A 25,948-nucleotide genomic window follows, 5' to 3' on the forward strand; every position below is an offset into this window, starting at 1 on the left:
ACAAGAGACTACTATAAAAAATGACCATCAAGAGCTTCAACAATATTTGTGTATATAGTTCACGCCGCTCGTCATTTAATCTTTCTCCTTCTTAATAAAGTGCCAAGTGCCCACCGCTTTAGGGACTGGGGCGTCAGGCAATTCCTCAGGCTTGATCACAACCCCGGATCCAGCGCGAACAATTTGTGGTAAACTGTCGTTAGTTTCTGAATCTCTCAAAAGCTTTCTCCATGAGCCATGGCACTCTTGGATGACGTTCATGGTCTCCGTAAGCCCACGATATTGGCCATCAAAGGCGAACTCATTTGGTGGTTTGCCAGTGGGTATTTTATAGTCTCTAAACCAGTTCCTAGTTGCTTCAAGGAGGTTGGGAAAGTGAATTTCAATATCGTCAATGTTGTTTATCTTCGATGCCAGCGGGTCGTTAACATCAATCACCAGGACTTTCCAGTCTAGCTCACCATTGTCTATCAAGGCTAAAGATCCTAGAATTTTAACTTTCTTAACATCACCCATGGAGAGAACCGAAGACCCAATCTCACAACAGTCCAAAGGGTCGTTGTCACCTTTGATTCCGCGAACCCCCTCGTGAGAGCTTTCAACTGTAGGGTCTTCCCAAGTTTGTGGGATTGCGCCATAGTTATGTATGAACCCATGCGAGGGGAAAATGTTGTCGACAAATCTTACCTTGCCATTTTTTTGATCTTGTATTATGGGGTTGAATGGGCGGTTGCGAGAAATTTCAAACTTGGCATTAGTCCAACGTGAAATTTCAACCACCATGTTTACGGTTTGCTGTTCGCGGTCAAGGTCTAAAGGCACATCATGGAAAAACGAGCCAACTTCACCATTGGGGAGTCTCAGATACTGAGCATATTCGGGAGTATACTTGCTGCCCTGAATGACCTTGCCATATGAAGGGACTTCCAAATGAGACTTTGTCATCAGAAGTCTCCTAAGTGGTGCTTTGACAGCGTTGATCGACCTGATCATGGTGAGTTTGTAATACCTGCAATTGATTCCTGTTATGTGCTCGAATTAGCAGGCCTTAGATATATATTTTGCATAAAATTAAGATTTTGAATAAAGTGGGGGAATCTCGATCCGCAGGAATCAAAAGAACTCAATCGAGTCCATAACGATACGTTGTTTCTATATAAGTGTTTATATATAAACCTGCAAAAGCGTTAAGTAATATTATGTATTAAATTGCAGATTCACAAGCAAGAATGAACCAGTCAAGGCGAGGCGAATTACTCGAATTCATCTTCGTCCTCTTCCCTGAAGGGATTATCATACTTGCGTTCCGAATCATCAAGAGAAGGAGGTGCACCTTCCCAGAGAACGTGCCCTTCCTCGCTCAAATAGGCGCCCTGGTCAGTGATGTCAACGGTTGATTGCAAGTTAGAAATCTCAATAGTAGAAAACCCGTATGGATCACGGGGAATCCACAAGTAAGGACATTTTGCGCTAACCGCTGGGTAGTCGTATGCATGTTTTTGATTGTCTTTTTCAACTTCTGGAATTGGTTCAGGAAGGCCGTAAATCTCGGGGAGGACATGCTTGACGGCTTTGTAAGATAGGTATATGTGAGGTTGGAAATAACGTTTCCAAAATGGTGCAGCGGGCATGTCAACTGACTCGCCATCCGCCAGGAGTGGAACTGTAGCTAAATTGTTTTCATTGTCATATGCTATGTTTCCGTTGTACTCAATGGTGTTTTCGCTCTTTACGCTCATAGTTTTTTGATCAATGGAAGTAGAGACCCGAGGCTGATATTTTTTTATGGGAAAGTGGGGAAGCTCCTGGATTTCGTCTTTTTCTAGACTGCGAGTCTTGTTGTTGGAAAATGAGGGCGTATTTGAGACGCCATCTAAAGGTTTCATAGTGTCCACAGGTACATGTGCCATCAACGTGTCGAAAGCGGTGTTGAAGTTCAGGTGAACAAATGTTGTGACACCAAGGCATATAGCCTGTAAAACAATTGGACCCCAACCTTTTCCAACGACGAAAAGCCCGAGGAGACATATCTGGCCAATGTATAGGCCCACGAATGTTTGAAAAAGAGCCCTGGGATAGTGAATGCCTCTTGAGTCTGGGGATTCCTGGAAAACGTAAGTCAAATTGTACAAGTAGGCCACATAAAGCAAAAAAAATGCAACTGCTGCGAAAACCAAAATGATGGGGGCAATGATAGCATACGAGAACACAATCACCGCCAAATTGGTGTACACAGGGTATGTGGTACCCCAGGCCATGGAGCCTAAGTTGACAAATCGGTTCCATTTTTTCCTTGCAGTGTTGTCCAACAGGAAGCTTAGAATATAGAACATAATCAAGGCAACTAGCTGCAAAAGGGCACCTGACGACACAGATAGACCTTGAAGGATAATGTAAGAGATGTAGAAATTGGAAGATAATGGAAGATTTTTTGACAGTAAGCTCATTGCGCTTGAGGGATTTTCAATAATCTGAGTAACAGCTGCAGTAGCTGATGACGCAAGAGTTGTGACTAAAAACACTTGAATAACCTGGAAGGCAAAAAAAGCTTGTTGAGTGAAGGCCTCGACAAGTTGGACAGAGGGCGCGCCCGCAACCAGGGCCATTTTCCTGATGACGATTGGTAAGAGCATCATTAAAACGGCTAATGCAACGGTGGGTGCCACAGAAGTTAAAATACCGAGAAGCTTTTTGGGCAGTTTGTAAATAAACCTTAGCCAAGTAAGTGTATTGGTTAAATTCTGAATATTCGAAATTGCGCCGACAAACGCGACTGGGAACGCCCATAATACCACTAGAGCAATGATGAAACTCAAAGCGCCATATTTCCTGAGTGCTCTTTCAAACCAGTGCATCCTCATATTGAACCAAAGAACATCCTTCGGAGCAATCCCTATGTAGGACGGAACCATTGCCAAGGGTTCGTGATGTATAATACTTTGGGATGCAATTTGGGCAGAGTGTTGAGAGTCAAATTCCACAAAAACAGAGTTGAAGGGAGCATGTTCCATATGGCCTCTCTGCAAATCCTTTATTTCCTCATTCAGCTTGGGTAGCTCTTCTTTGAGGTAGTCAATAGTGTCAACTTTCTTGCCAATCAAGAATTTCAGCCTATGTTGTGGTCTTTTTTTTTGTGGAACATAATCGGAGATGTTACTAGTGGGTTTGAAGTCAGGGTTCTTCTTTTTCAGCTTGGCGATGTTCTTCACCGCTGTTTTCAAATAGACGGTTTCTGCAGCTTCCAATTTCATTGCCATTTTGTTACGTTCATTCACTTTCGAGCCCAAATCTCCCGCGCCACGGGCAATCCACACATTACGCACGCCATCAAAAAGCTTAGAAAATTCGCTCTCGACCAAGTACTGGCGTGGTACGGACTGAAACAAAACTGTACGAGACGAGAGCTTCTTCGCGTAGCGAGGGGAAGACAGCACAGCTTGTCTCAACGAGGTGTAATAAACCAGCTCACGGTAAACCACAAATAGGAATCCCCAGTAAAAAACCCATCCTACAAATACGTGTGCATAGTAACGGCTTCTGTGAGCGTCATCCACGTTATTGTAGGCTAACATTTCGAGTCCAGATTTTTCTCTTCCGTTAGCGGCATTAATAGGCAGTAATATGGGCAAAACTAGAAGCGAAATCGTCGCGAAGAAAGAAGCCAAGATGAAGAGATAGCGGATGAAAAAGTAGCCATCAAGGCCCGCTTGCTGAATCACAAAGTTGTCCGACTTCTTAACGAGTGGAAGAAACCACTGCCAAATACCACGCGGCAAAGGTTCTGGTTTTTTTTCTTCGTTGATCAAATCAAAACTGGATTTTGGTTCGTAGATCCGTTTCAGCTTCAGCCTCAGAATCACAAAAGCAGCCACGAAACCCCCAAAAAGTGCTAAGTTAAAGACAAGGGACGAGACGACACCCGACGTCGACGTCGTCGTTGTAGTCGTTGTCATTGCTGGCACACGATGGCTGCTATGGGAGAAAAGTGATGAAGATCAAATCTTGTGTTGATTTTTCTACGGGTTTTGAAGAGACGGTGTATTTTTCTTTGCATGCTTACCACATTCTCTAGGTCACGTGGAAGCGCATAGTGCATGCATTCGGCTCGTTGCGAGCTTGGCTTTCTGAGCTAAATTCTGGCAAGGAATCGCCTGCCCGAAATTCCCTTGGGAACGACGGTTCTCGTACTATGCAAGAAAGAGCACGCTGAAGTTTGTTTGAGGGCGCCTAGCACCGCTGATAAAGACGCGCTGAAAACACGAGAACGGTCCTTCTTTACGTTGATAAGGAAGTATGTGCCCAAGGTCTCAAGAGGCCTGGACTTTAACCCGAAAGCGTGTAGGACATAGTGAATGGCGGCAACTTCGCGGAGTGCCGGAAAAGGGGTTTTGATAGAAAGCGCGCTGCGCAGATCGCTTTCTGTGATCTAAAAGATTTTGGCGCGTTAGGTCAGTGCGAACCCTGTAGGAGGCCCGGACAGTCACAAAGTGTGAACGTTTATTTTAGTAGTTCTTCGAAGGTCAAATAGTGGCTTGTTTGGATATTTGTGCCCTACGCGGAATGATTCATAGCACCTACTCCGTGACTTAATTTAATTTTCATTTATATCGTGGACAGAAGCTATTCAATTCTCTATTTCTTGTCAGTGAACTATCTCGTGATGCGACTGTTTTATTTCGGGCCAATTGCAATTATATGTCTCTTTTGATACGAGATCTATGATCTGTCACAATTCCATGAGTAAAACATCGAGAAGTGAAATTAGAGCCTTCCGCATTCTCCGAGGCCCCTGAATGTTCTTCTGTAGCTGCCTATGACGAATATTTCACCACAGGACGAGACTTGGGTTCAAATTGACCACCGCCCTCTGTTTCAGTGGAACAGCTGTGCAGAGTTCTTGGATCCTCCAAAGACGGTAAAAAAACATGAAATACGCAGAATCGACATCTATGACTTCGACAATACCCTTTTCAAATCGCCCGCCCCTAATCCTAACTTGCTGTCTTCCTTTATGATCAATGTGCTAACCGACCCAAACAAGCTGAGCAACGGCGGGTGGTGGAGCGAAAAACGGTTTCTGCAAGAATCAATTGATGAGTGGATAGCCGCGAAGAAGAACGCAGGCACTGATACCGATGAGGTCGACGCAACATACTGGAATAAGGATGTCGTTGAGCTAACCAGGCTTTCGCAGCAGGACCCGCACACGCTATCCATTCTGATGACCGGCCGCAAAGAGCTGCTTTTCCAAAGCGCACTGAGTTGCGTTCTTGAACAGCCGGTCTTTGGCCCCAAAAAACTGCATTTCAATGGTGTCTTTCTGAAAAAACCTAACTTTGAGACCACCATGTTGTACAAGACCACTTGCCTGACGGACTTGTTAAAGCATTACAACAATTGCGATGAGATAACCATTTACGATGACAGGGTCCGCCAGCTACAAGGATTCAAAAAGTTCTTGAATGAATTTGTGGAGGCCTTACGCCCTTCACTGCAGTTTAACCTTATACACGTTGCCGGGTTAATCAAGTACCTGAATCCGCCGCGCGAGCGTTCGACCATCACGACGATCTTTGATGAGCACAATGCTGCGGTCACTAAATGCATATATCAACAGCAGGAGAGCAAAACTGGAAGCTTCTATATGGGCAAGATGTATGTCAAAGAAAAGCGGCTGGGCGCCGCCTACATTCTGACAACTTTGTCACGCCAAAAAGTACTGAAGCTGACAATGCGCAAATTTGGGCATATGAAGGAACTATTCAATGATAGAACCCATTTTACAGCAAAGTTCATCCCTTGTACCCCCCATGGGACCATAACCTCACAGAAGGTTGCAACCATGGTGCTGGAAGGCTCTCATGAAGAGCCCACAGAAGAAACAATCGAAACAACAATGAGCCTCATGAATAGCGGTAAGGAAGATCCAAGAATCCAATTTAGACTTACTAGATTTGGGAGGAGCGCTCGAGGCATATTTGTATACGATGCAGAACCTGTGCCGTCTTCTCGCTTCGTATACTCAGACTTTCCTGCGCTACGGCTTGCTGTCACTGCCGCGGCCGACCAAGAAAGTGAGACTGCGAGCGAACTGTATGATGACGACCAATTTCAATGGACAGCGCTAGATAACGACGACACTACCATCGAGACAAACTTCGGATACGAGTTTGTTATCACTGCAGTGATGGGCAAAAAGCCCAAAAGATCCAAGAAACAAACTACTTTCAAGATGCGTCAATAAAATGTTGGGATGATGCCTGAAATCTCGCTTCTTAAGTCGACGAAATAGAGGGGCAGCTTCCATAAAATGGATTGTATCCATTCAGTTTAAACGTTTCATATAAGCACAATAACGGCTCCAATACAATATTGAACAATCGTATCGGGAATTTGACTGATGTGCTAAATGATGGCTTATTTATTAAAGTCCTCGAGTAATTATGGCATACTCGAGGCGCGTCCTCTGACGCTTCACTCTTGGCCTCTGTTCTACAGGATGAGTGCCTTCATCCCATAAATTGCATTTGGACATTATCGCTCTTAAGTGTGGATAATTTATTGGCGCCTTATATAAAATTTTTTATAAGTGCCGTACATGAGAACTTTAACAGCTGTAGATCTGGCGATGCCACTAGGGCTTGTAATGATTATCTAATAAGCGGGAATCCTTTTATTGTATTTCGAATGACGAAAAACGCCAATTGCCTTACACGCCCAAACACTGGTATTTGATTTGCGTCCGTGCCAGCTTTAACTTTTATGTTAGTACCTCTTTTTGTTCCCGGAATCCCTGAAATTGTTGTCAATGGCCTGTAGTTGTTGACATCAAAAATTCAAATTGTACTCTAAATCAGACCTTACAAAGAAATCAGATACCTGAGCCAATGGAGGCATCCAACCTTCAAATATACTGGCATGAATCCCAGCCAATTTATAGTTTATGTTTTCAGTCGACTGGGCCGCCGAAGGCTCGAAGGCTCGTCACTGCGGGAGGCGACAATAAAATACGAGTGTGGCAGCTGAACTTCGAAGAGCGGAACGCTTTCAGAGTCGATAGCATCGACTTTCTCTCTTCGCTTACACAGCACGAACAAGCAGTCAATGTTGTGCGATTCAACTCTACAGACGACATTTTGGCTACAGCTGGGGACGACGGACAGCTTCTTCTATGGAAGAAAAACGATTCCATGGCAAAAGAGTTTGGAGTTGATGAAGAGGAGTTTGCAGATTTTAAAGAATCATGGCACGTATGGAAGCGCCTGCGGCCAGCAACGACGGGAGGAGCTTCTGAGATTTACGATCTATGTTGGAGCCCGGACGATAACTACATCGTAACAGGGTCTATGGATAACAGTGTGCGCGTGTTTGATGTCAATGAAGGTTCCTGTGTTGCGTCCGCTGTTGACCACAATCATTACGTGCAGGGCGTTGCTTGGGATCCTCAAAACGAGTTCATCCTGTCCCAATCAGCGGACCGGTCAGTCCACTTACACAAGCTGGTGCGAGACGCCGGTGGTGCTATATCGGGTTTGAAATTCTCCAGCAAAATAACCAAGGGTGACCTGCCTTGCCGAAAAGCACCAAACTCTACAGAGCTGGAACTTGACAATGTCAAGTCTGCATTTTTATTCCATAACGAAACATTGCCATCGTTTTTTCGAAGACTAGCGATTTCGCCTTGTGGGAATCTAGTATGTGTTCCAGCAGGAATTTTCAAAAACTGCGATAGCCAATCTGAGAGTGGCAATGGTAACGATGAGCTGGCTAATGCGGTATATCTTTTTACAAGGGCTTATTTGGAGAAACACAACAATAGGCCGTCCCTTGTAATACCCTTCTTGAAGAAGCCAGCCCTCGTTATTTCATTCAACCCTCATCTCTATCAGCTTTCTAAACAGGACCATCCATGTGTTAAACTACCTTATAAGCTTTTGTTTGCTGTTGCCACTTCTGATGAGGTTTTGATATATGACACGGAAACCGCTAAACCAGTTTGCATAGTGGGGAATCTACACTACACACCTATAACGGATCTGTCGTGGTCCAAGGACGGCGCGATGCTAATGATCTCATCGACTGACGGGTTCTGCTCCTATATCTCTTTTAAAAACGAAATGCTGGGGAACCTATACGATAATGAAGTTCAAAAAGGTATTCAAACCAATGAGGCTATTTCAACGGCACCTATCAAAAAGCCGTCTATTGTAAATATCTTGCCCATCAAGAGGAAATCCTCACCTAGAGACAAAAATCCTTCGGAACAAATAACTTCTGCACAAGTCGAAAGTAAAGTGCAGGTGCAGCAAGTATCGAATATTTCAAAGCCTAGTGATAGCCATGATGAAACGAAACCCACTAAGCGCAGGGTTAAGCCAACGCTGCTTCTGTAAAGTAAAAATATATAGGTACGTTAACAGGTTCGAGCGATGTTTTGGGGGGTTAGCAGACCCAAAGTAGGAGGGGGTAGCACTGCTACCAAGTCGCGTACAGCCCGTTTAAAATCTTTCCATGATGTGATCAGCGCGAAACTTTTATTTGAGAAGCGCCGAAAGGGTTTCGTCTTGCTGCAGGGTGCGTGCCATGTCCCTTCTTGCCTGCCAGACCAAAAATCTCTTGCGTTCTTCAATACTGAGAGAAAGATAATCAACATTGCTCATGTCCTCGCTTGGATCAACTTTGTACTTTGCCAATAGATTGTCTGGGTGGATATTGCTCTTTTTTCTGGGATCGGCAGTTTCTGAACCGTTGGTATTTTGGTGGCTAGTTGGCTCTGGTACCTCTGGAGTGTAACCTGGCGGGAATGAGAACTCGTCTCCCCTAAGGAACGCCTCAACTGTCTCTTCTACTGAGCCAGTTTGTTCTAAATTGTACCGAATTTGTTCTATGTGTAAATTGGGGGCTAGGCTCTGTACTACCTCAATCATATTATCTGTCACAGTTCTTCTCTTCCGCCTTCTTGTAGAACTGCTTTGGTTAGTTGAACGGGATGAGCTGGTAGCTGAAACGCTGGCCTCTGCGCGTTGCGCAGAAGGATGAGACTCAGACTTAAGGAGCCATTTCACCGAAATGAACGTTGCGATTACAATAACAAAAAATGTAAGCGAATATGAATCCATTGCGGGTATTGGTGGTGCTGGCTTAACTTTCAAATCGGGTATTGCAACGTCAATGATATCTGACCTAGCCCAACCACGCTTAATTAGTGAATGACATTTTGTACGGAGTGTGATGATTGACTTGCAATAAAATAACTGTGTACGGAAAGCTCATCAGACAACTAAGGGCAGCTTGTGATCTCACGCTGTCGCCTCAGGATAGGGCGCACAGTTGGATGGCCTGATTAGGAGACTTCTTAGCTCAACCGAGATACTTTGTTAAATTAGTCTACGGACTGACAGGTCCTCCGAGCTTGTAAACAAATAAATTCAAGGTTCTCTCAAACTGGGGATGCCAATGCAGAATAGAATGCTAGGAAGAGCATTAGGCTAAGAGCCACTGCCGGGAAAGGTTACATAAAATCAAGCTTTTTCAAATTAAGATATGTTTCTTAGGACTTTATTACAAAATCGCGATACTCTGATTGTTTTGAACTCCTAACCTGAGACTCTGACACTGCGGTGCCTGAGAAGCTCAAGCCTAAGACAAGCCACGACATCTTGCAGGGGAGGTCACATGCTATGAATTGTTGGCCTTCGCCCATAATTAAGATGCCACGCTTCATACCATTCATGGGGTTTGAATAACTTCGCTTTTGACGTAATCACATTTAAAAACCTGCTTCAAGAAAAACAATACCCGGGTACAACAGTTGCCAATTATCAGAAGGCAGGAAATTGTTGGTTTGGTTTTTCCCAATAATTCATATTTCTATTGTTGGAGTAGGAACGGAGCTCTTGTCAGATTTTATTATTTTACCTTAAGGTGTCACAACTTGAAACAAGCTTCAAGTGATTATGTTCTGGGCGACCCGTAAATATTTGGTAAGCATTCTCTCATCTAATACATCAAGCTCCATGCAACCTACATCCCTGATAGCATAGTGGGTTGAAGAAAACTGATTAATTGAAGTGCGGAATAGCATGCTAAGTCCTCTGGGATTGAGTATACAATTCTGGAAGAAACGTGGATCAAATCGGCATAATAGTCTTTCTTGAAAAGAAAAGACTTATGTCATCCGCCGACAGAAAATCACAAATGTTTCCTTCGAGCCTTGCTGAGGCAATAACAGACTTTTTATCACGTGTGAAGCCTCAAATTGGTCTAATCGACGTTTTGGGTAGCATAGTTGTACTAAGGCCTTCGACTTTATCATGCTGGAGACAGAAGAGTCAAACTTGTTGCGGAAGCCCTGCCACAAGAAAGCCTAAGAGCTCACGCTCGTTTTTAATATCTGAGTTTGGATCCCGCGAATCGTGCGTTGGACGCAACGATTTCAAAAAGTAATACAATCCCACATCAAGAGATCGGGAGTTAAAGATGTCTTTGAATCTTCTTTTTGACGGATTCTCGTGAGAGAGGATTTGAAGTTTCTGGAGGAGCAGTGCGGCTGAACATCAATTGAATGACCTCGCGTCATAATCCTGGATGGTATTGCGGCTCTTGCGATGCTTTGGCTTTTTTTCATCTCAAACATAGCATTTATCCCGCAAATGTGAACGCTTTATGTGGCCTTTAACAATGGAAACGCTAATGAGAATCAATGAACGATTTTCAATCTTAAAAAATCATATGAAGGAATCCTTCATGTAATGCTGAAACTACTTAGGAAAAGCCAGCTTCAAAGAGTGACAACGAGACAACCTTTAAGCTTTCGAGCCCCATTTTTACAATTTTCATGCTGAGAACAAATGAGAAATACTTTCGGCGTACTCATAGTTCAAACACCCCTCCTGTTTTTGCCTGTAGCTTGCTCACATTTGAAACCACAGCCGAGAGAAAAATGGGATTCTATCAGTATCTTCTATTCTTTTGTTCTGTTTACGTGACGAGCGGCAAGATCTGAGGTTGTCTAGCCTTCTGGAAACACAATTTCAGGCAGAGAGAAGGTAATTTGATCTTGGGAAGTGCTTAATTAAAACACCTTACGATGAGAAATCTTGAGCTTGGACTTTCTCACTTGCAGGAAAATACCAAAATCTGATGAATGAATTTCGGAAGAAATGCCTCTTGGTATACTAGAAGTATTGATTCTATCAAGATAGTCTGTATGGTAGTCTTGCAAAAGCAGATATTCTCTCAGCGCCTGCGACCCCAGCATCAGCTCTTCAAACCAATGCGAGTTGTCGGAAGAGAACGTTTTGATGCTTTCCATGGTTTTAGGAGCGATTTGGAAACCCTCACCATTGCTGCTACTTGTATTTTCAGAGAATTCCCGCAACTGACGTAAAATGTTGTCCAAAGTGTTGAAGTTACAGAAGGAGTGGCGAAAATGCGGTAAGTTTTCTCGTACAATGTTTTTGTAAAGGTCTGATTCCGTAGAACGATTTGCCTGGCCCTTCAGATGCGCCAAAAGATGCACCAGCACGTCATGTATTTCTTCCGATATCGTTAGTAGAGTAACTGTAAAGTCTGGCGATGGCGTGGGCATCCTTGTGTTTAGCTTAGCCAGCAGTTGTCTCGCATGAACCAATTCTAAAATACACCCATAACCTAAATCTTCGTGAACGTACTGATGTTTCTCTGCAAGTACGGAGTGATTTTCGGCGTCAAGCGTCCAGTCCATGAGCGAGTTTCCGTTGCCTCGAGGGTACATCAACGCTTCAATTAGAATGTCAATCAACTCCAGCGTAGGTTTGGCTAATGATGCGCACAGTTCATTCGCAATTTGGGAAAGCAGCAGCCTGTTACTAGACAATGCTTTAGGCACGGATTCGACCATATTTTGTTGCCTTGTGTTTGATTCTAAGTTGCAGCTCACAATTTCGTGACTCTGAAATATTGGTCAGAATATGATAGTCATCTTGTTAATATTTCTGTACTCATGAAAGTACTCAAGTTCGTGTGTTTCGGTAAATTATAGATTCGCTTGTCGATGTTATAGAACTTTCCTCAAAACCGAATCAAGGAGGTTCCGAGTAGGGCAACAATTAGGCTTCAATTAGGCTTCAGGGAATCAAGTTTAGTCACTCTTTGAGAAAACTATGACGGCGACCTGATAAAGTTCAAAATGGTTTTTGCTTATAGATCACGTGTGGAAGAGCAAGATGATACCTTGACGCATGTACACGTACCTTTTATGCTCTATGGAGTCAGATAGGTACCAGCACCATCTTCTGAATTTTGAAAGGTCATAGTGTGGAAGATTTTTTGCAGCTGCCGAAAGTGTCCGACAGCCTATCCCTCACTGGCGGGAACGTTGCAAGCAACAGACGAGTTCCGAAAAAAACGGCCCACCCAATCTCATTGATCCTTAGCAGCTGTGCCGTCCTAGTGGCAACATTTTCTCGTTATTGATTAAACAAACCTTAACAGAAAATAGTGGACCGGCATCTGTTTCTTTTACGGGAGATTGTTATGATCGGGCTATCCAATAAGCGCGGCTTTCTCAACTGCTGGAAAGCGTGGACTGCGAATTCGGAGCTGCAAAATCCACATTATGAAGTTTCTATTCGAAGCCCACTTTGTGGCATGTGTGGTCCTGCATTCTCGCTCCTACAGTCAGAAGCCGGTGCTTTCGTTACAGAACAGAGAGTTAGCAATCGGATTTTGCGGTTTGTAGTCAATGCTATGTAGGTTTGAATTCCATTCTAAACCTCCTCTTCTGATTCTTGACTTTGTAAATGAAAGCGGGGATGCACTCTGTCTCCTTGACGCCGTAGGACATGAAATGCCGCTTAACCTCTGTGGCGAGTTGTTTCTTGGTGACTCGCGCGTCCGGTATGTTCGGGGCATTGCGCTTCGAACTGTACGTCTTTTCTCCGAGCTTCGAGCCCAAAAGGTATCCTGGCAATGAGAGGTTGTCCTCCAACGGAAGCTGGAAATGGTCCTTGTAACGACGCAAAAAGTCGTCTGAGTAGGCCTCGAAATCTACAGGGTGGGGCTTCTCGAAATTGCACGGGTGATTGTTGTGCACATGCGTTTTGATCAGATCCCGTAGGTACTGCTGCTGTGCGGTCGTGAGTCTTTGTTTGCCGTTATTCCTTGTGCCCGCGGAGGAGTTCGCACCAGTGTGGTTGGCTGCACCACTTCTGGTCCTAGACTCCGACTCCGAGTTAGAGTTGTGTGACTTGGGAGGCATTGCTTAAATATTGGGTAATTCTCCTTATCTGTTAAATAGTAGTGTGTTGATAATTATAACCATTATTTTTCTACTTTATTATTTAATGGCCTTTGAAACGTTGAAAGTTTTGATAAATAGCGCCCTTTGCAACTTCGGGAGAGTCCAGCTGATATGCTTCCGCAACTTGTTGAACCAGGAATTCAAGTTCTTGCAAAAGCCGGTCCGGTTCCGTGGTATCCCAGGTGAAGTCTGTTTCTGTGAGAACACACTTGAGCGGCAGCTTCTGCAGCAGCTGGAGGCCCGACTCGACGGCTTTGAAATTAATGTAACGGGACACACTAACAAACAGCCTTTCATGAGGGAACTGGGCCAGCCAGAAACTCTCAAGCGTCTCTAGAGATCCTGTGAATGAGTGCAAGCAGATTTTGACGCCTGCGTGCGGTAGCAGATGCTCCTTGCACAGGTCATACATGAGGCTGGGGCATTTCACGCAGTGAACTGAGACCGGTAAAGAATGTTTTACGGCCAGCGCACACAGTTTCTTGAAGATTTGAACTTGGTGCTCTATTCTCACGCGCACCCGGCCTAGGGGTGCGCGCTGGTCGCCCTGATAGAATCCATTTCCAGGCAGCCGGAACAGCTTGTCGAGTCCGATCTCACCTACACAGCACACACGCGCCGGATCGAACTCATTCGCTATGTATTCTGAGAGACCGGTTGGAGGCGGTAACTGCGCGATCACCTGCTCCAGCTCCTCTGCGCTCCCACCTTGAAGCACCTGTTGGTAATGACCTTGGGCTGTGGCAGGCACCTCGCCAGTGTAATATAAGTGGCTGTACCAAGGATGCACGCCAAACCCGATCGAACTGAGACCCTTTTGGTCGCTAGAACCCAAACATTTTACCTGGTGCCAATCGAACGTGTTGTTGGACATAAAGCATCGCTCAATCGCAACTTCTGGCACTTTTAGCGCTACATTTTGTCTTTCGACACTCGTTGTGACGTGGCAGTGTGCGTCTACGTATAGAGCTCCCATTAGCGCGGCCAAGTACTCGTTATGCTCACCGAGGCTGTATCCCCTTCACTTCTTCGAGAATCGCCGGACAAGCATCTTTGCTATCGTCATTTTGTACTAAACGCTCGTTTCTCTAAATTCCAAAAGTTTAAAAGGGGGCACTATTCTGCTTATAGCAAGATCACCAGATTCCGAGATAGCAGAAAGGTTTAAAAGTGCTTGGAGCTATACTTTGGCGTTTTTTACTCCTAACATTCGTGCCCAAGTTGGACTGATTCAGCATGGTTGTTATTGTTGTATCACTGTTTCTGCCATTCCAGCCACAATTTGAGATCGATGCATCCGAAGGCGACGCAGCGGCTTTGATCGAGTCGCAGCCCGTTAAGCTACCTTCGAATAGCTATGCAGGCCCTGAAAGTGGTGATTCACTGCGCAAGAATAGGGCAAACTCGGTACACTCGAATTCTCCCTTTCTTGGATCCGATCTGGGCGACTCTGAGCATGCGAACCCTGGTGTGTCGCGCGAAGCGGACGGAACACCAGCCAAAGGGCCTGTGACTGATATTTCTTCAGAAAAGTTTATGGAAAACTTGACAGCCAATGCTCACAACACAGGAGCAACTGGTACGCCTGTGAACCCAATTCACAATCACGCGAACACGTCAGTTGAAGAGTTTTTCTCGTCTCACTCCAGCGCTGCGCCTTTGGCTAACCTCAACCAGAGCGGAGCCTCGAGCAAAAACTATTCCGCGACGTCAACACCGGGTACCGAAGCCATCTTTAGTCCAGTCCCCACACACGACCCCACAGCAAACCTTCTGAGAAATGTCAACAAATCACTATACCAGAATGTTGTGAGTGGTGGTGCCAGCCCTGTGCTACCAGCGGCCTTCGAGGGAAATACCCCGCCTCAGGCCTCACAACCTTCCGGTACTGTCATCACGCCAAAATCTAGAGAGCTTCCGGACTTGAATTCAAGCGTCGTTGACCTCCCTAAGGCTAAGCAACAACAATACTCACTGCCGGCAATGCGGAGAGTGCACAGGAAGTCTTCAAACGCGTCACCTCCTCCTGTAGAAGCAAAGGAGTTTAAGGCACAACCTCATTTGGCTAAGCACGCGTTAGTGCCGTCTGCCTTGAAAAATGAGGTCATTGAGGAGAGCGATAGCGACAATTTCCTTTCGGACAACGAAGGCGACGAAAGGTCAAGAGTTCCTCAATTTGGCGGATATTCCAACACTGCTAGAACAAGAAGCGCCTTGCTTCGGGGCTCGAAGAACATCTTTGGTAGAGTCCCTTGGAAGATTGTTGCCTCCGGAAAGGGTAACGGTGGCCTGAAGAATGCTATTACTACTGCTGCTGCGGAAAAGACAATCCCAGAGCCAGTCAAGTGGATTGGTACCATGGGCATTCCAACCGATTCAGTTCCAGGTAACGTTTTGAAGGATGTTTCCAATGAGCTGTCATCGAATTACAACTCCGTTGCAATTATTTCCGATGACATAACATTTAAGGGGGCCTACAAAAACTTCTGTAAGCAGATCTTGTGGCCCACTTTACACTATCAAATTCCTGATAATCCTAAGTCCAAGGCATTTGAGGACCATTCGTGGAACTACTATCAGGATTTGAACCAGTCCTTTGCTGACAAAATCGTCGAAACCTATAACGATGGAGATATTATCTGGATTCATGACTACCATCTGATGCTGGTACCGGGTATGGTTAGGCAAAAGATTCCAGACGCTAAGATAGGATTTTTCTTGCACGTATCATTTCCAAGTAGTGAGGTTTTCAGATGCTTTGCTCAAAGAGAAAGCATCTTGAATGGAATTGTTGGCGCAAATTACGTGGGATTTCAAACCGAAGAGTACGCGCGTCACTTCCTGCAGACTGCAAACAGATTGTTGATGACCGACGTTGATACTAAAACCCTCAAATACAGAGGGCGTGTTATAGAAGTCGGGAGTGCGCCAATCGGGATTGACGCTTTTATCTTGGAGTCAGAATTAAGAAGTGAGCAGGTTCAGAATTGGCGGCAACTAATTCGTGGCAGATGGGCCGGAAAAAAGCTCATTATTGGGCGCGATCAGTTCGATCGGATCAGGGGGCTGAGAAAGAAGCTACTTGCTTACGAGCGCTTTTTGCGCGCAAACCCTGACTACGTTTCTCGCGTTGTCTTGATTCAAATTTGCTTGGGATCAGATAAAGATCCGGATTTGGAGCGGGAAATCATGATAGTAGTTGACAGGATAAACGCGTTATCGCCAGATATTAGTGTCTCGCAACCTGTTGTCTTCCTCCATCAAGACCTTGAATTTGCGCAATATCTGGCTTTGAATTGCGAAGCCGACATGTTCTTGATTACAACCATGAGAGAAGGAATGAATTTAACTTGCCATGAATTTATTGTATGCTCGAGAGAGAAAAATGCTCCTCTTTTGCTTTCAGAATTTACTGGTAGTGCATCTACCATGAAAGACGGAGCCTTCCTCATCAATCCATGGGACACAAAACAAATTGCTCAAGATATAAAAACGGCACTGGATTTGTCACCAGAGGAAAAGAGGCGTCGCTGGAAAGAGCTCTATAAGAGCATTATGAGAAATGATTCAGATTTTTGGATTAAACATTCACTTTCAGAGATCAACACTTCCTGGGACTTTAACCAGGAAAGGTCAACGGTATTCAACTTGTCCCTGGATAGTTTGCTGTCTTCTTACAAATCTTCCAAGAAGCGTGTCTTTATTCTAAAACTGTCTGAACCACCTACCGCCAGAATCATCTCAATTCTCTCAGACCTGAGTGCTACTAACATTGTTTATGCATTCAGTTCATTTTCAAGAAACATGATGGAAAGACTATACACGCGTACTCCTAACGTTGGCCTTGTCGCTGAGAATGGTGCGTTTGTTAGGCTAAACGGCCATTGGTTCAACATAGTCGAAGACAACTCGTGGAAAGACGACGTTATTAAAGTTATCGAGGATAAGGTTGAGAGGCTTCCTGGCTCCTACTACAAGGCTGGTGAATCCCTTGTCAGATTCCACGCGGAAAATGCAGAAGATCAGGATCGCGTTAGCGGAGTGGTTGGTGAAGCTATCACTCATATTAACACGCTCTTCGGCGACAGAGGTATTCACGCTTATTTGCACAAGAACATTGTGTTTGTTCAACAGGTTGGCCTTGCATTGAAAGCAGTCCAATTTTTGATGGGCTATTTCAATTCCATCAGCTCTACCACAAACACCACGCCTCAGCACTCGGTTGAGAACTCTCCTCTTTTGAGTCCTATGATGTCTCAGGGCATGGCGAATGATGTTACATCGCCTGGTGCTCAAAGCTCTGGCAGCTCGTACTTCAGTCTTGGCAGGAATGTCACCCATGTTGACTTTCTAGCCATCACAGGATCTTCCTCACCTGTAATTGAACCATTGTTCGACTACGTTAACGATCTGGCGAAAAAGAGATCTATTAAAACGGGCTACAGTGTAGTCTACGGTATTTCCTCGCTCTCCACCTATGCCAAGGATCACGTAGAGGGTCTCAACGAGCTGTTTAGTATGCTTGAGAAACTAATTGAGTCGCACCAAAACTGAAAAAATTTACGTTTATGAGCTCATTTGAAATATAGAGACGACAATAGCCGCAGATAAACATTTAGAAAAGTTTAAACGGGGAAATATTCGCCGGGATTGTGCAACCTTGCTTATATCAGTCAAGATTCAGCGCATCAATAGATTATTTACTGAAATTTGTCAATGACATTATATACGAACGACGAAAAATTTTAAAAAACCTGTAAGTGGTGCTCGCAAGATGTGTTAAAGTCTTGCACTAACAGATTGCATTGAACACTCATAAATCACTTAGAAGATGGGTAAAAAGAACACCAAGGGTGGTAAGAAAGGTAGAAGAGGAAAGAACGACTCCGATGGTCCAAAGCGTGAGTTGATCTACAAGGATGAAGGACAAGAATACGCCCAGATCACCAAGATGTTGGGTAACGGTAGAGTGGAGGCCTCCTGTTTTGACGGCAACAAGAGAATGGCGCACATCAGAGGTAAACTCAGAAAGAGAGTGTGGATGGGTCAAGGTGACATCATTCTAGTGTCTCTCAGAGACTTCCAGGATGACCAGTGTGACGTGGTACACAAGTACAATCTCGACGAGGCAAGGACCTTGAAAAACCAGGGCGAACTGCCAGAAAACGCCAAGATTAACGAGACTGACAACTTCGGCTTCGAGTCTGATGAAGACGTCAACTTTGAGTTCGGAAACGCCGATGACGACGATGACGACGAGGATGACGACGAGCTCGACATTGACGATATTTAATTTTGTTTTAGACGTTTTCCTCGTTTTTTCATCAGCATGCGCATCCTCTGGGTCCCGTCCTATGTACCATTATATAAATTTACTATATATCAGTAATTTTATCCTGATTGTTCTCCAATCTATGGCTGTAGCGCCAAGCGCTCCGCGCAGGCATTATTTCATGCATGGTCTATTGCTTAGACACGAAACCGTTCAACGTCTTCGTCTTCGCCAGTCAAGTGCACCATTTCTTCACTCTGGTACGTCTGTGAGGCCACGCGGTGGTGCGTACCTTGAAAAGATTTTCTCACAAACCCTCCAATATTGTTGTCCAGAGGAATGTTTTCTACATCCTGCTGATGGCTGAATAGTCTACTGTGGTTCTTCTTTCTAGCCAAATTCAAAAGGTAAACACCAGAAAAGATAATGAGAAACCCGCATATTAATGACGCGGAGTCCTTTGTGTTGCTTTCATCAAAGTTACGGAACAAAATGAAGGAAGCGGTAAGAGTCGCAGTCGTAAATGTCACATAGTAAAGAGGGTTCACAATAGATGTATCAAATTGATCCAGCGCCTTGTTGAAATAATTCATTTGTGTCATAATGCATACAACCACAACGATTATGAAGACGTAGGTAGAAAGATGCGTGAATTGATTATTGCCGCTTAAAGTCAACTTCAAAGCAATTCCAAATGCCTTGATTGCCATCACCGAAATAGATCCCACCGTGGAGCATATAGATATGTAAACCATGGGGTTTTTCGTTCCATAGACGGGAACCACTCTAGAAATCATAAAAACTGCAAATGCAGTCACCAGCAAAGCATAGAGTACAAATGCAGGCTGCATGGCGTAACCCAAGATTTCATCGACAGTTTCAATGTCTTTGTCAGATGGAGCATGCAATATAATGATCACGGAACCAAGGAGACATATGGCACACCCCAACTTTCCTAGAGTTCCAAGCTCTTCCTTGAGAAATATCGCCGCCAAGACTGCACCGATAATTACAGATAGCGCACCTAGCGGAGTAACCATAATTGCAGGCGCGAAGGTATATGCCGCGAAGTTAGCTACCTCACCAACAGCCATCGTGGCCATCCCTCCCCACCAAATTGGATTTTTCAAATACTCATAGCCAGCCCCTTCGTTGTTGTTTCTCTCGGAAGCAGCGTTTAGGCCCATTTTTGTCAAAATGAAAGAACTTCCTATGGCCAAAGAAGAGGTGATGGCTAGTACGAGTCCTATGTATTTATCCTCCATCTCGTCGTTTCTGAAAGGATAATTGGTTAGAATCACCTATCTCAAGGCTTTGTTTGAGTTGGGCTTCAAAGCTTGTTGTTTTGTTTTGAGATTGAAAGATGGCCGATGTCAAAATTTTAACATGGCAGACGTCGCTACTATTATTTATTTAAAAAGACCGGCAAGCTGCAAGAAATGTCCAATGAGGACGGGTGCAAAGCTATCAAGCAGTTTCTAATCGGACTTAAACCCCAACAGGTGAAGAACGACACAACTATATCTGAAAAGCTGTGTTCATGTTTCATCTCAGTGATAACCGCTCTGCGCAACGAGAATGCCATCAATGACTCTGAAAGGCTCGTCTTAACAGATAGCATCAGTATTTGGTTCTTGAGGTCCCGCCAACTTTTAGAAATGGAGCAGGATCAACAAGGATGTTCTCCCTTCCTACAAAAGTTGCGAACCGATATCTTAACTATCGAAAATTGTACTTTTCTCTTCCACTATGTGATTGATTATTGGAATGAAGGCGGTGCTGCTTTAGCAAATTCCTTAAGTGACTTATTCACAAAGCTTTTGCAGTTGATGAAGCTAGTGCATAGCACAGCCGTATTTCAAGAAACCTTAGACGGATGGCTGTCGCAGGTTTTAGATATACCTGCTTCCATGCGGGTGCTTTATTACCTTCTTGATGTTTTCGCCTCTGAAACAAGCATGTATAAGGTGCTACAAAGCAAGCCTAATTTCGTGGCAGACTCTCTGGGCCTAATGTGGACAGAGTCTTTGGCAACGCCCATCGGCAAATGCGTCACTAGTGTTCTCCTCAACGTGTATGAAGGGCATTACCGAAAGTGCAAAAGAAGAGAAGACCTTGAGGAATGGTTTCTACTTTGGGAAGGACCAACATTGCGTTACTTTCAAGATCCTAGGATAAGCAAGAGAATTGAAATTTGCATACTTGTGCCTATTTTCAAAAGTCTATCCAACAACATATTTGGGCAGTTTGTTAATAGAAATTTCGAGTCTGAGGCTCCAGCGCTCATTCCTTTGTTAAAAATAGGTCAGGAACTTTCGATAGAGGAAGAACCGTTTGATGGCGACAAACTTGTATCACTCAAGTTTGTTGAGGAACTCTTACAACAAGATGCTTACAAGCTTTCTGCTTTTGAACTTTTGACTTTTTCTGCAAAGAAGTCTAAGGTGATTGCGCCATACATATATGACGTTATCAAACGGAATATACACGTTTTCTTTGTTGATATCGAAGTCAGGACGAGAAATGCTTTTCACAGCGTCTTGAAGCATTTTATTGATAGGGTCAGAGACTCTTCGTATTCTCTTAATAGAGACTTTATCAGCTTACATGCTAAAAACAAGTTTCCAGATGAACAAGCCCAAAAGTTGCAGCAGATTGATGATGCTATTGATTTTCTTCAGTGGCTTACAGGCTTCTTGAAAACACAGTTGTTGCCTGGCTCTCAATACCAACGAAAAATTTTGTCTACCAAGATCCTCAAGACATTAGCCTCTTCTAGCATTGACCCCTCGATTGGGCAACCTTACCTCGATCCAAGGCTGAGAACGCCTTTTCCATTTTCGTGTAAACTCTCAGAGGATGAAACATTACAAAGGCTGCTAATAGATAATCTAACTGACAATTACAATGACATTCGCGAAAACTGTTTGCAATTATTGACAATGTTTGCCTATTCGAAGACACCAACCGGTACAGAAAATCTTGAGGCTGTATCTAGAAAGTCCTGGGAGCTCTTAAAGTCATACAAGAACTGCGATGGAGGTGCCAAGCTTATTGAATTTCTAGTTGAAATATCGGATGATAAGTCAACATTGGTTTATGTCCTTGTAAAAGAGTTGCAAAAAAAAATCATCAAGTCAGGCGCCTCTTTTAAGGAAGCTATAAAGACGCCTATTAGCGGGTACTTTTTGGCTTTGAGTTACATCCTTCAAAAATCTGATGCGATACCTGAAACTGTAACGCTGAGAAGCATAATAGATGAGTGCATTTCGTTGATGAACAACAATTGGAAAGTAGTTGAGTTTGCCCTGTGCGATGATCCTTTTGAAAAAAATACACAAACACAACATGACATCTGTGAGGTTTCAGATCCCCTCGTGATTAGTTACGCATTTAGGTCAATTAAAGAGTCCGCGGGTCTGCTCGCTGCTCTTATTCGCCTTCCAGGTTTAACGATCAAGCAGCTTACTGCTTGCGGTGAACTCATGCTCGCTCAAATGTCAACAATTCGACACAGCGGCGCCTTTCAGTCTTTGATTCCCAGCTTTGCGGCTTGCTGTCGGCGTTCCAACACTGACATCCCACAGCAGTTGCAAGTGTGGCTGGAAGAAATTTTGAATAGGCTAGAGACAAAAACACAGTTTATTACACGTCGATCCGGCGGGCTGCCCCATATTATAACAAGTATTCTTGGCGCTGAAGACAATAAAAACAGGCCCTTGTTGAAGGTAACATTTGATAAGCTATTCTCGATAGCAAGCTTACCAGTGTCTGAGCACGAGGAGCAAGTTGATCTGCCCCAGGTCAACGCGTTCAACTGTATTAAAGCTCTCTTTGTCGAATCTTCTTTGTCAGCCGCTTGTTCGCCCTATGTTTACCCGTCATTGGTCCTCTGCCTTCAGTCCTTCACTTCCCCATTGTGGTCTATCCGAAATTGTTCATATATGCTATTCTCAGCTTTACAAAATAGGCTGTTTGGTAAAGCGGGAAAAAGCGTTAGTGCACGTCTTTTCTTCTCTCGCTTCAGCGGTATTAGGGAGATCCTTCTCGATCAATTTAAAAGCTCAGTGAAAAATTCTCTTTGCTATCAGGATACTGCAGAAGGTTCTTCACTTTCGTCAGGCATGGATTCACAGATTGTCTCTATCTTTCTTGTTATGACAATCCTATCGCGACTGAAGCAAACACCTGGCTTTGAGGGACTTAAAGAGTTTGAGAGTCTTGTAATTAAATGTCTGGGATCCCATAATTGGACTCTGCGGCAGCTGGCCGCTCGCACGCTACCTTCGATGTCAGATAACACTATTGATCTTGCAAAGCTACTTTTGAAGAAGCTCACGCTTGCGAGCACTAATCAAAATATGATGCATGGCTGCATTCTTGCTGTATCCGAGCTAATCAAAATCACAATGGAAAGCTCAAACAGTTGCAGTCTTCCTGATGAGCTTTCGCAACTTGTTGAAAGGGGAATATCGAGAGCCATAACTTCAAACAACTGTTTCGTGACTGCTAATGCATACGTTGGACTAGTGGAGCTATTATATTCAAGTGGTTCGATATCCAAAACATGTGTTTCGTCCTGGTTGCCCAAATTAGGTGAGCATTTCGTTAAGCTCAATACCAGTTACTCAGTGGATGGAACTCGACAGCTATGTCTGCGTTCGCTGCTTCTGTTCCTTCTTCGCCATGAAAACGAAGACAACTTACAGGATGTGTTATTGCTCGGCTTATATTCACCATATTTCAAAGTCCAGATTGCAGCTGCCCAGTATATCTGCACTAATGATAAAGCAGCACATGTCAAAACTAATGCAATCGCTGATAGACTTTTGGAAATCCTTTTTGAGGATAATGCTTGGGACTATGTCAAGCTCTCTGTATTGAGGTCGTTGATAGTACTTGAGAAGGAGGTTGACACGTCAGCATTGATGAAGTTGGTAATAAGTGCTAGAAACGATGAGCTGCGAGCGGTGGCCCTTGAGTATCTCGGTTTCTTTGTTGATAAAAACAACTCTCAGTATGACTATTACGTGAAACATTTTTCGAGAGATCAATCACCCTTCGAACTGAGAAAGTCAGCGTTAAAATCCTTGATAAATTTCTCGAAGCGGAATTCCGACATTCGTGCATCGTTTCTCATTAGTCGTTTTCTTTACGATGACGACCAAGAGTTGCGGATGTTATCAGCAAGCTTTATCAATCAATGTGTTTTGGGGTTGAAAGGTTTTAGACAGTCGACAACTTCTGCCGTCACTGCAGATCTTTTTTTTGACACGATGGAAAGTTATCCACAATTGCCAAACGGTTTCGACACTGTCATTCTGGAAGCTCTGCAGAGAGATGTTGGAACCATTTCTTTTCAAAAATATGTGGGAGCCGGCAAGGAAGATCTATTTGAAGTCGAGCCAGAAAACCAATTCAGAAACACAATTGAGGAGGCGTCAAGGTTTATTGGTGTGTTGAAGTGTTTCTTCAAAGAGAGCAGCAGCGTACAGGCATACATTTCGACGCTACTTGATGAGTTGATTGCTCAAATCAGTGACGTGGGGATAAGTGACGCGCCGCTAGGTTGGGGCTCAGACTTCAGGATATTCACACAGATAGTTTTGGCCAGGAAAATTGCCATTGAATTTGGCGTTGAGGGACTCCAAAAATTGGACAAGCTTTTAATAGCGGTCAACTGCAACCCGCTTATTTTTGAAATAACTTCATTAGTCTAATTTTAAAAAAACTAGCTGCCTATTCAAAATGTGACCGTGCTTCTACCAAGGAGGAGTTCAGAAGATTCACTAGAAGTGATTTTTGACGAAAGTGTTGGATGCAGAATAATATACCGAATGGATTTAACCGCTTCTCGTCACGACTGAATAGCTTTAATGAGGAGTTCTTGCTGGCTCTTTGGTATTACTCCTGACGTCAGCCTCTTATCCATTTTTTCATAGTCTGTTTTCGTTTGTTCAGTTAGTGTGGGTGTCGTTTATCATTGAAGACAGATGGAGCACTGATTAACGGCGTGGATCGTTAAAGAGTGGCAATATTCTTCTAGATTTGCTTGGCGCGTATGCCATCTTTTCGTGATAACTTAAGTTATTTAGGTTTCTAATTTGGTACAGGTAGCCGCCAAGACAATTTATAGAGGAACCGAAGCATGCACTAAGTAAGCTGGCGGCTACATCAGCAAACGGAAAACAAAATCCTGGTGCTTGATTCGAGCCATTGAGTCTGACTGACTGTAAGTCACTAGCGTAACATATAGTGCATGTTGTCTTGCCTTTACTAGTAAACTTGCGTAGAATGCTTATTGGCAATAACTTAGCAATTGTGTTTGGTTTGATCTACTGGTATCTTAAAAATTGTGCGGTCGAAGAAGGACTTCTGTCTTAATATGCAACAAATTAATAAGATCATTAAATTTAAGAACTATCAAAATATAAAAAAACTGAAGTACACATAGTAAGCTTTTGATTAATCCTACAGGTGCAGACTAGAGAAGAGTTCGAGTGATTAAACCGCAAATGCCCAGAATTGCAGGTTTCATCAAAATTCAGCATATAAAATTCTGTTCCAGCAGCAAATCCAGAAAACAATTAGAGTTAATAGAGTTGAAACTGCCAATAAAACATAACTGCACTCCTATGATGAGAAGAAAAGCTCTTTCGGAGCTGCTGTTGTATCTCAACCCGTTATTGCCTTCACGAAAGCTCCATTAAAGGGCAATGTGTTATAAGTCAAATAGTTTCACTATCACAAAAAGTTCACGAAATAGCGTGGAACGCAGGTAGTTAGCTTTTTGTTCAACTTCTTCAATCTATTCCCCACCTCCAGTTTAGCCAAGTACAGACCCACATTTTTTTATATCTCTGCACCTTTTCTCAGTGATCATTGACATGATGTCGTAGGTTATTATGAGCTTCTGGATTATGATGAAGTTGGCGGTTAATAGCCTCTATACAGTCGCGATTGTTCTTCTATCCGAGAATCCTTCTTCCTTTCTTCTACTTAATCTCATACTGAGCCTTGGATGCAGTAGTACTTATAGTTATAGATCTGGAGACCTAGAGCAAGCCTCATTATCTCTAGTGTTCCTCATTATCTCTGATGTTGTTCCTTCGTTGTCTCAGAATATCCTTGTACCATTATTGTTTTATGACACATGATTCAACACATATTCGGTTACATATAGAGTCTGAATCACCGACGTTCCCATCAAAGACTTCGTGGCCAAGCTGGTTAAGGCGTGCGACTGTTAATCGCAAGATCGTGAGTTCAATCCTCACCGAGGTCGATTTTTTCGAGGTGTCTTTAATTTTTTTTTGTTGAGTTTTTGACCTCGTTATTAAACGAAGGGCATCTCGGTTTTATATACGTTTCAAGCATTGAAAGTGTTTGCTTGC

At 43.8% G+C, this 25,948-nt stretch overlaps 12 protein-coding genes and 1 non-coding gene across 13 annotated transcripts, besides 1 other annotated feature; 6 read left to right on the plus strand and 7 right to left on the minus strand.

The window, feature by feature from the left end:
- Positions 1-75: 75 nt before the first annotated feature.
- PPA2 (inorganic diphosphatase PPA2) lies at positions 76-993 on the minus strand (the record flags this gene model as incomplete). Its single annotated transcript, XM_002552367.1, has 1 exon — positions 76-993. One exon carries the CDS (start codon positions 991-993, stop codon positions 76-78), a length of 918 nt encoding a protein of 305 aa, XP_002552413.1.
- A 260-nt stretch (positions 994-1,253) lies between these two features.
- Positions 1,254-3,953, minus strand: RSN1 (Rsn1p; the record flags this gene model as incomplete). Its single annotated transcript, XM_002552368.1, has 1 exon — positions 1,254-3,953. The coding sequence occupies one exon, from the start codon at positions 3,951-3,953 to the stop codon at positions 1,254-1,256; it is 2,700 nt and encodes an 899-aa protein (XP_002552414.1).
- Positions 3,954-4,813: 860 nt separating this feature from the next.
- On the plus strand, positions 4,814-6,244 carry KLTH0C04356g (uncharacterized protein; the record flags this gene model as incomplete). The annotated part of the gene is made up of 1 exon (XM_002552369.1): positions 4,814-6,244. The coding sequence occupies one exon, from the start codon at positions 4,814-4,816 to the stop codon at positions 6,242-6,244; it is 1,431 nt and encodes a 476-aa protein (XP_002552415.1).
- A 643-nt stretch (positions 6,245-6,887) lies between these two features.
- Positions 6,888-8,393, plus strand: CAC2 (Cac2p; the record flags this gene model as incomplete). The annotated part of the gene is made up of 1 exon (XM_002552370.1): positions 6,888-8,393. The coding sequence occupies one exon, from the start codon at positions 6,888-6,890 to the stop codon at positions 8,391-8,393; it is 1,506 nt and encodes a 501-aa protein (XP_002552416.1).
- A 141-nt stretch (positions 8,394-8,534) lies between these two features.
- KLTH0C04400g (KLTH0C04400p) lies at positions 8,535-9,119 on the minus strand (the record flags this gene model as incomplete). Its single annotated transcript, XM_002552371.1, has 1 exon — positions 8,535-9,119. The coding sequence occupies one exon, from the start codon at positions 9,117-9,119 to the stop codon at positions 8,535-8,537; it is 585 nt and encodes a 194-aa protein (XP_002552417.1).
- Positions 9,120-11,074: 1,955 nt separating this feature from the next.
- On the minus strand, positions 11,075-11,881 carry KLTH0C04422g (KLTH0C04422p; the record flags this gene model as incomplete). The annotated part of the gene is made up of 1 exon (XM_002552372.1): positions 11,075-11,881. One exon carries the CDS (start codon positions 11,879-11,881, stop codon positions 11,075-11,077), a length of 807 nt encoding a protein of 268 aa, XP_002552418.1.
- Positions 11,882-12,727: 846 nt separating this feature from the next.
- SAP30 (Sap30p) lies at positions 12,728-13,240 on the minus strand (the record flags this gene model as incomplete). The annotated part of the gene is made up of 1 exon (XM_002552373.1): positions 12,728-13,240. One exon carries the CDS (start codon positions 13,238-13,240, stop codon positions 12,728-12,730), a length of 513 nt encoding a protein of 170 aa, XP_002552419.1.
- An 82-nt stretch (positions 13,241-13,322) lies between these two features.
- KLTH0C04466g (putative endodeoxyribonuclease) lies at positions 13,323-14,258 on the minus strand (the record flags this gene model as incomplete). Its single annotated transcript, XM_002552374.1, has 1 exon — positions 13,323-14,258. The coding sequence occupies one exon, from the start codon at positions 14,256-14,258 to the stop codon at positions 13,323-13,325; it is 936 nt and encodes a 311-aa protein (XP_002552420.1).
- Positions 14,259-14,518: 260 nt separating this feature from the next.
- Positions 14,519-17,836, plus strand: TPS3 (trehalose 6-phosphate synthase/phosphatase complex subunit; the record flags this gene model as incomplete). Its single annotated transcript, XM_002552375.1, has 1 exon — positions 14,519-17,836. One exon carries the CDS (start codon positions 14,519-14,521, stop codon positions 17,834-17,836), a length of 3,318 nt encoding a protein of 1,105 aa, XP_002552421.1.
- A 277-nt stretch (positions 17,837-18,113) lies between these two features.
- TIF11 (translation initiation complex factor eIF1A) lies at positions 18,114-18,575 on the plus strand (the record flags this gene model as incomplete). Its single annotated transcript, XM_002552376.1, has 1 exon — positions 18,114-18,575. The coding sequence occupies one exon, from the start codon at positions 18,114-18,116 to the stop codon at positions 18,573-18,575; it is 462 nt and encodes a 153-aa protein (XP_002552422.1).
- A 176-nt stretch (positions 18,576-18,751) lies between these two features.
- Positions 18,752-19,819, minus strand: KLTH0C04532g (KLTH0C04532p; the record flags this gene model as incomplete). The annotated part of the gene is made up of 1 exon (XM_002552377.1): positions 18,752-19,819. The coding sequence occupies one exon, from the start codon at positions 19,817-19,819 to the stop codon at positions 18,752-18,754; it is 1,068 nt and encodes a 355-aa protein (XP_002552423.1).
- A 174-nt stretch (positions 19,820-19,993) lies between these two features.
- TRM732 (tRNA methylation protein TRM732) lies at positions 19,994-24,274 on the plus strand (the record flags this gene model as incomplete). Its single annotated transcript, XM_002552378.1, has 1 exon — positions 19,994-24,274. One exon carries the CDS (start codon positions 19,994-19,996, stop codon positions 24,272-24,274), a length of 4,281 nt encoding a protein of 1,426 aa, XP_002552424.1.
- A 1,171-nt stretch (positions 24,275-25,445) lies between these two features.
- Positions 25,446-25,706: a long terminal repeat.
- Positions 25,707-25,765: 59 nt separating this feature from the next.
- Positions 25,766-25,839, plus strand: KLTH0C04598r. The gene has a single exon. It is a non-coding gene; the product is annotated as a tRNA-Asn (tRNA).
- The last annotated feature ends 109 nt before the right edge of the window (positions 25,840-25,948 follow it).

This window comes from Lachancea thermotolerans (assembly GCF_000142805.1).
Source record: "Lachancea thermotolerans CBS 6340 chromosome C complete sequence".
Lineage (NCBI taxonomy): Eukaryota > Fungi > Ascomycota > Saccharomycetes > Saccharomycetales > Saccharomycetaceae > Lachancea > Lachancea thermotolerans.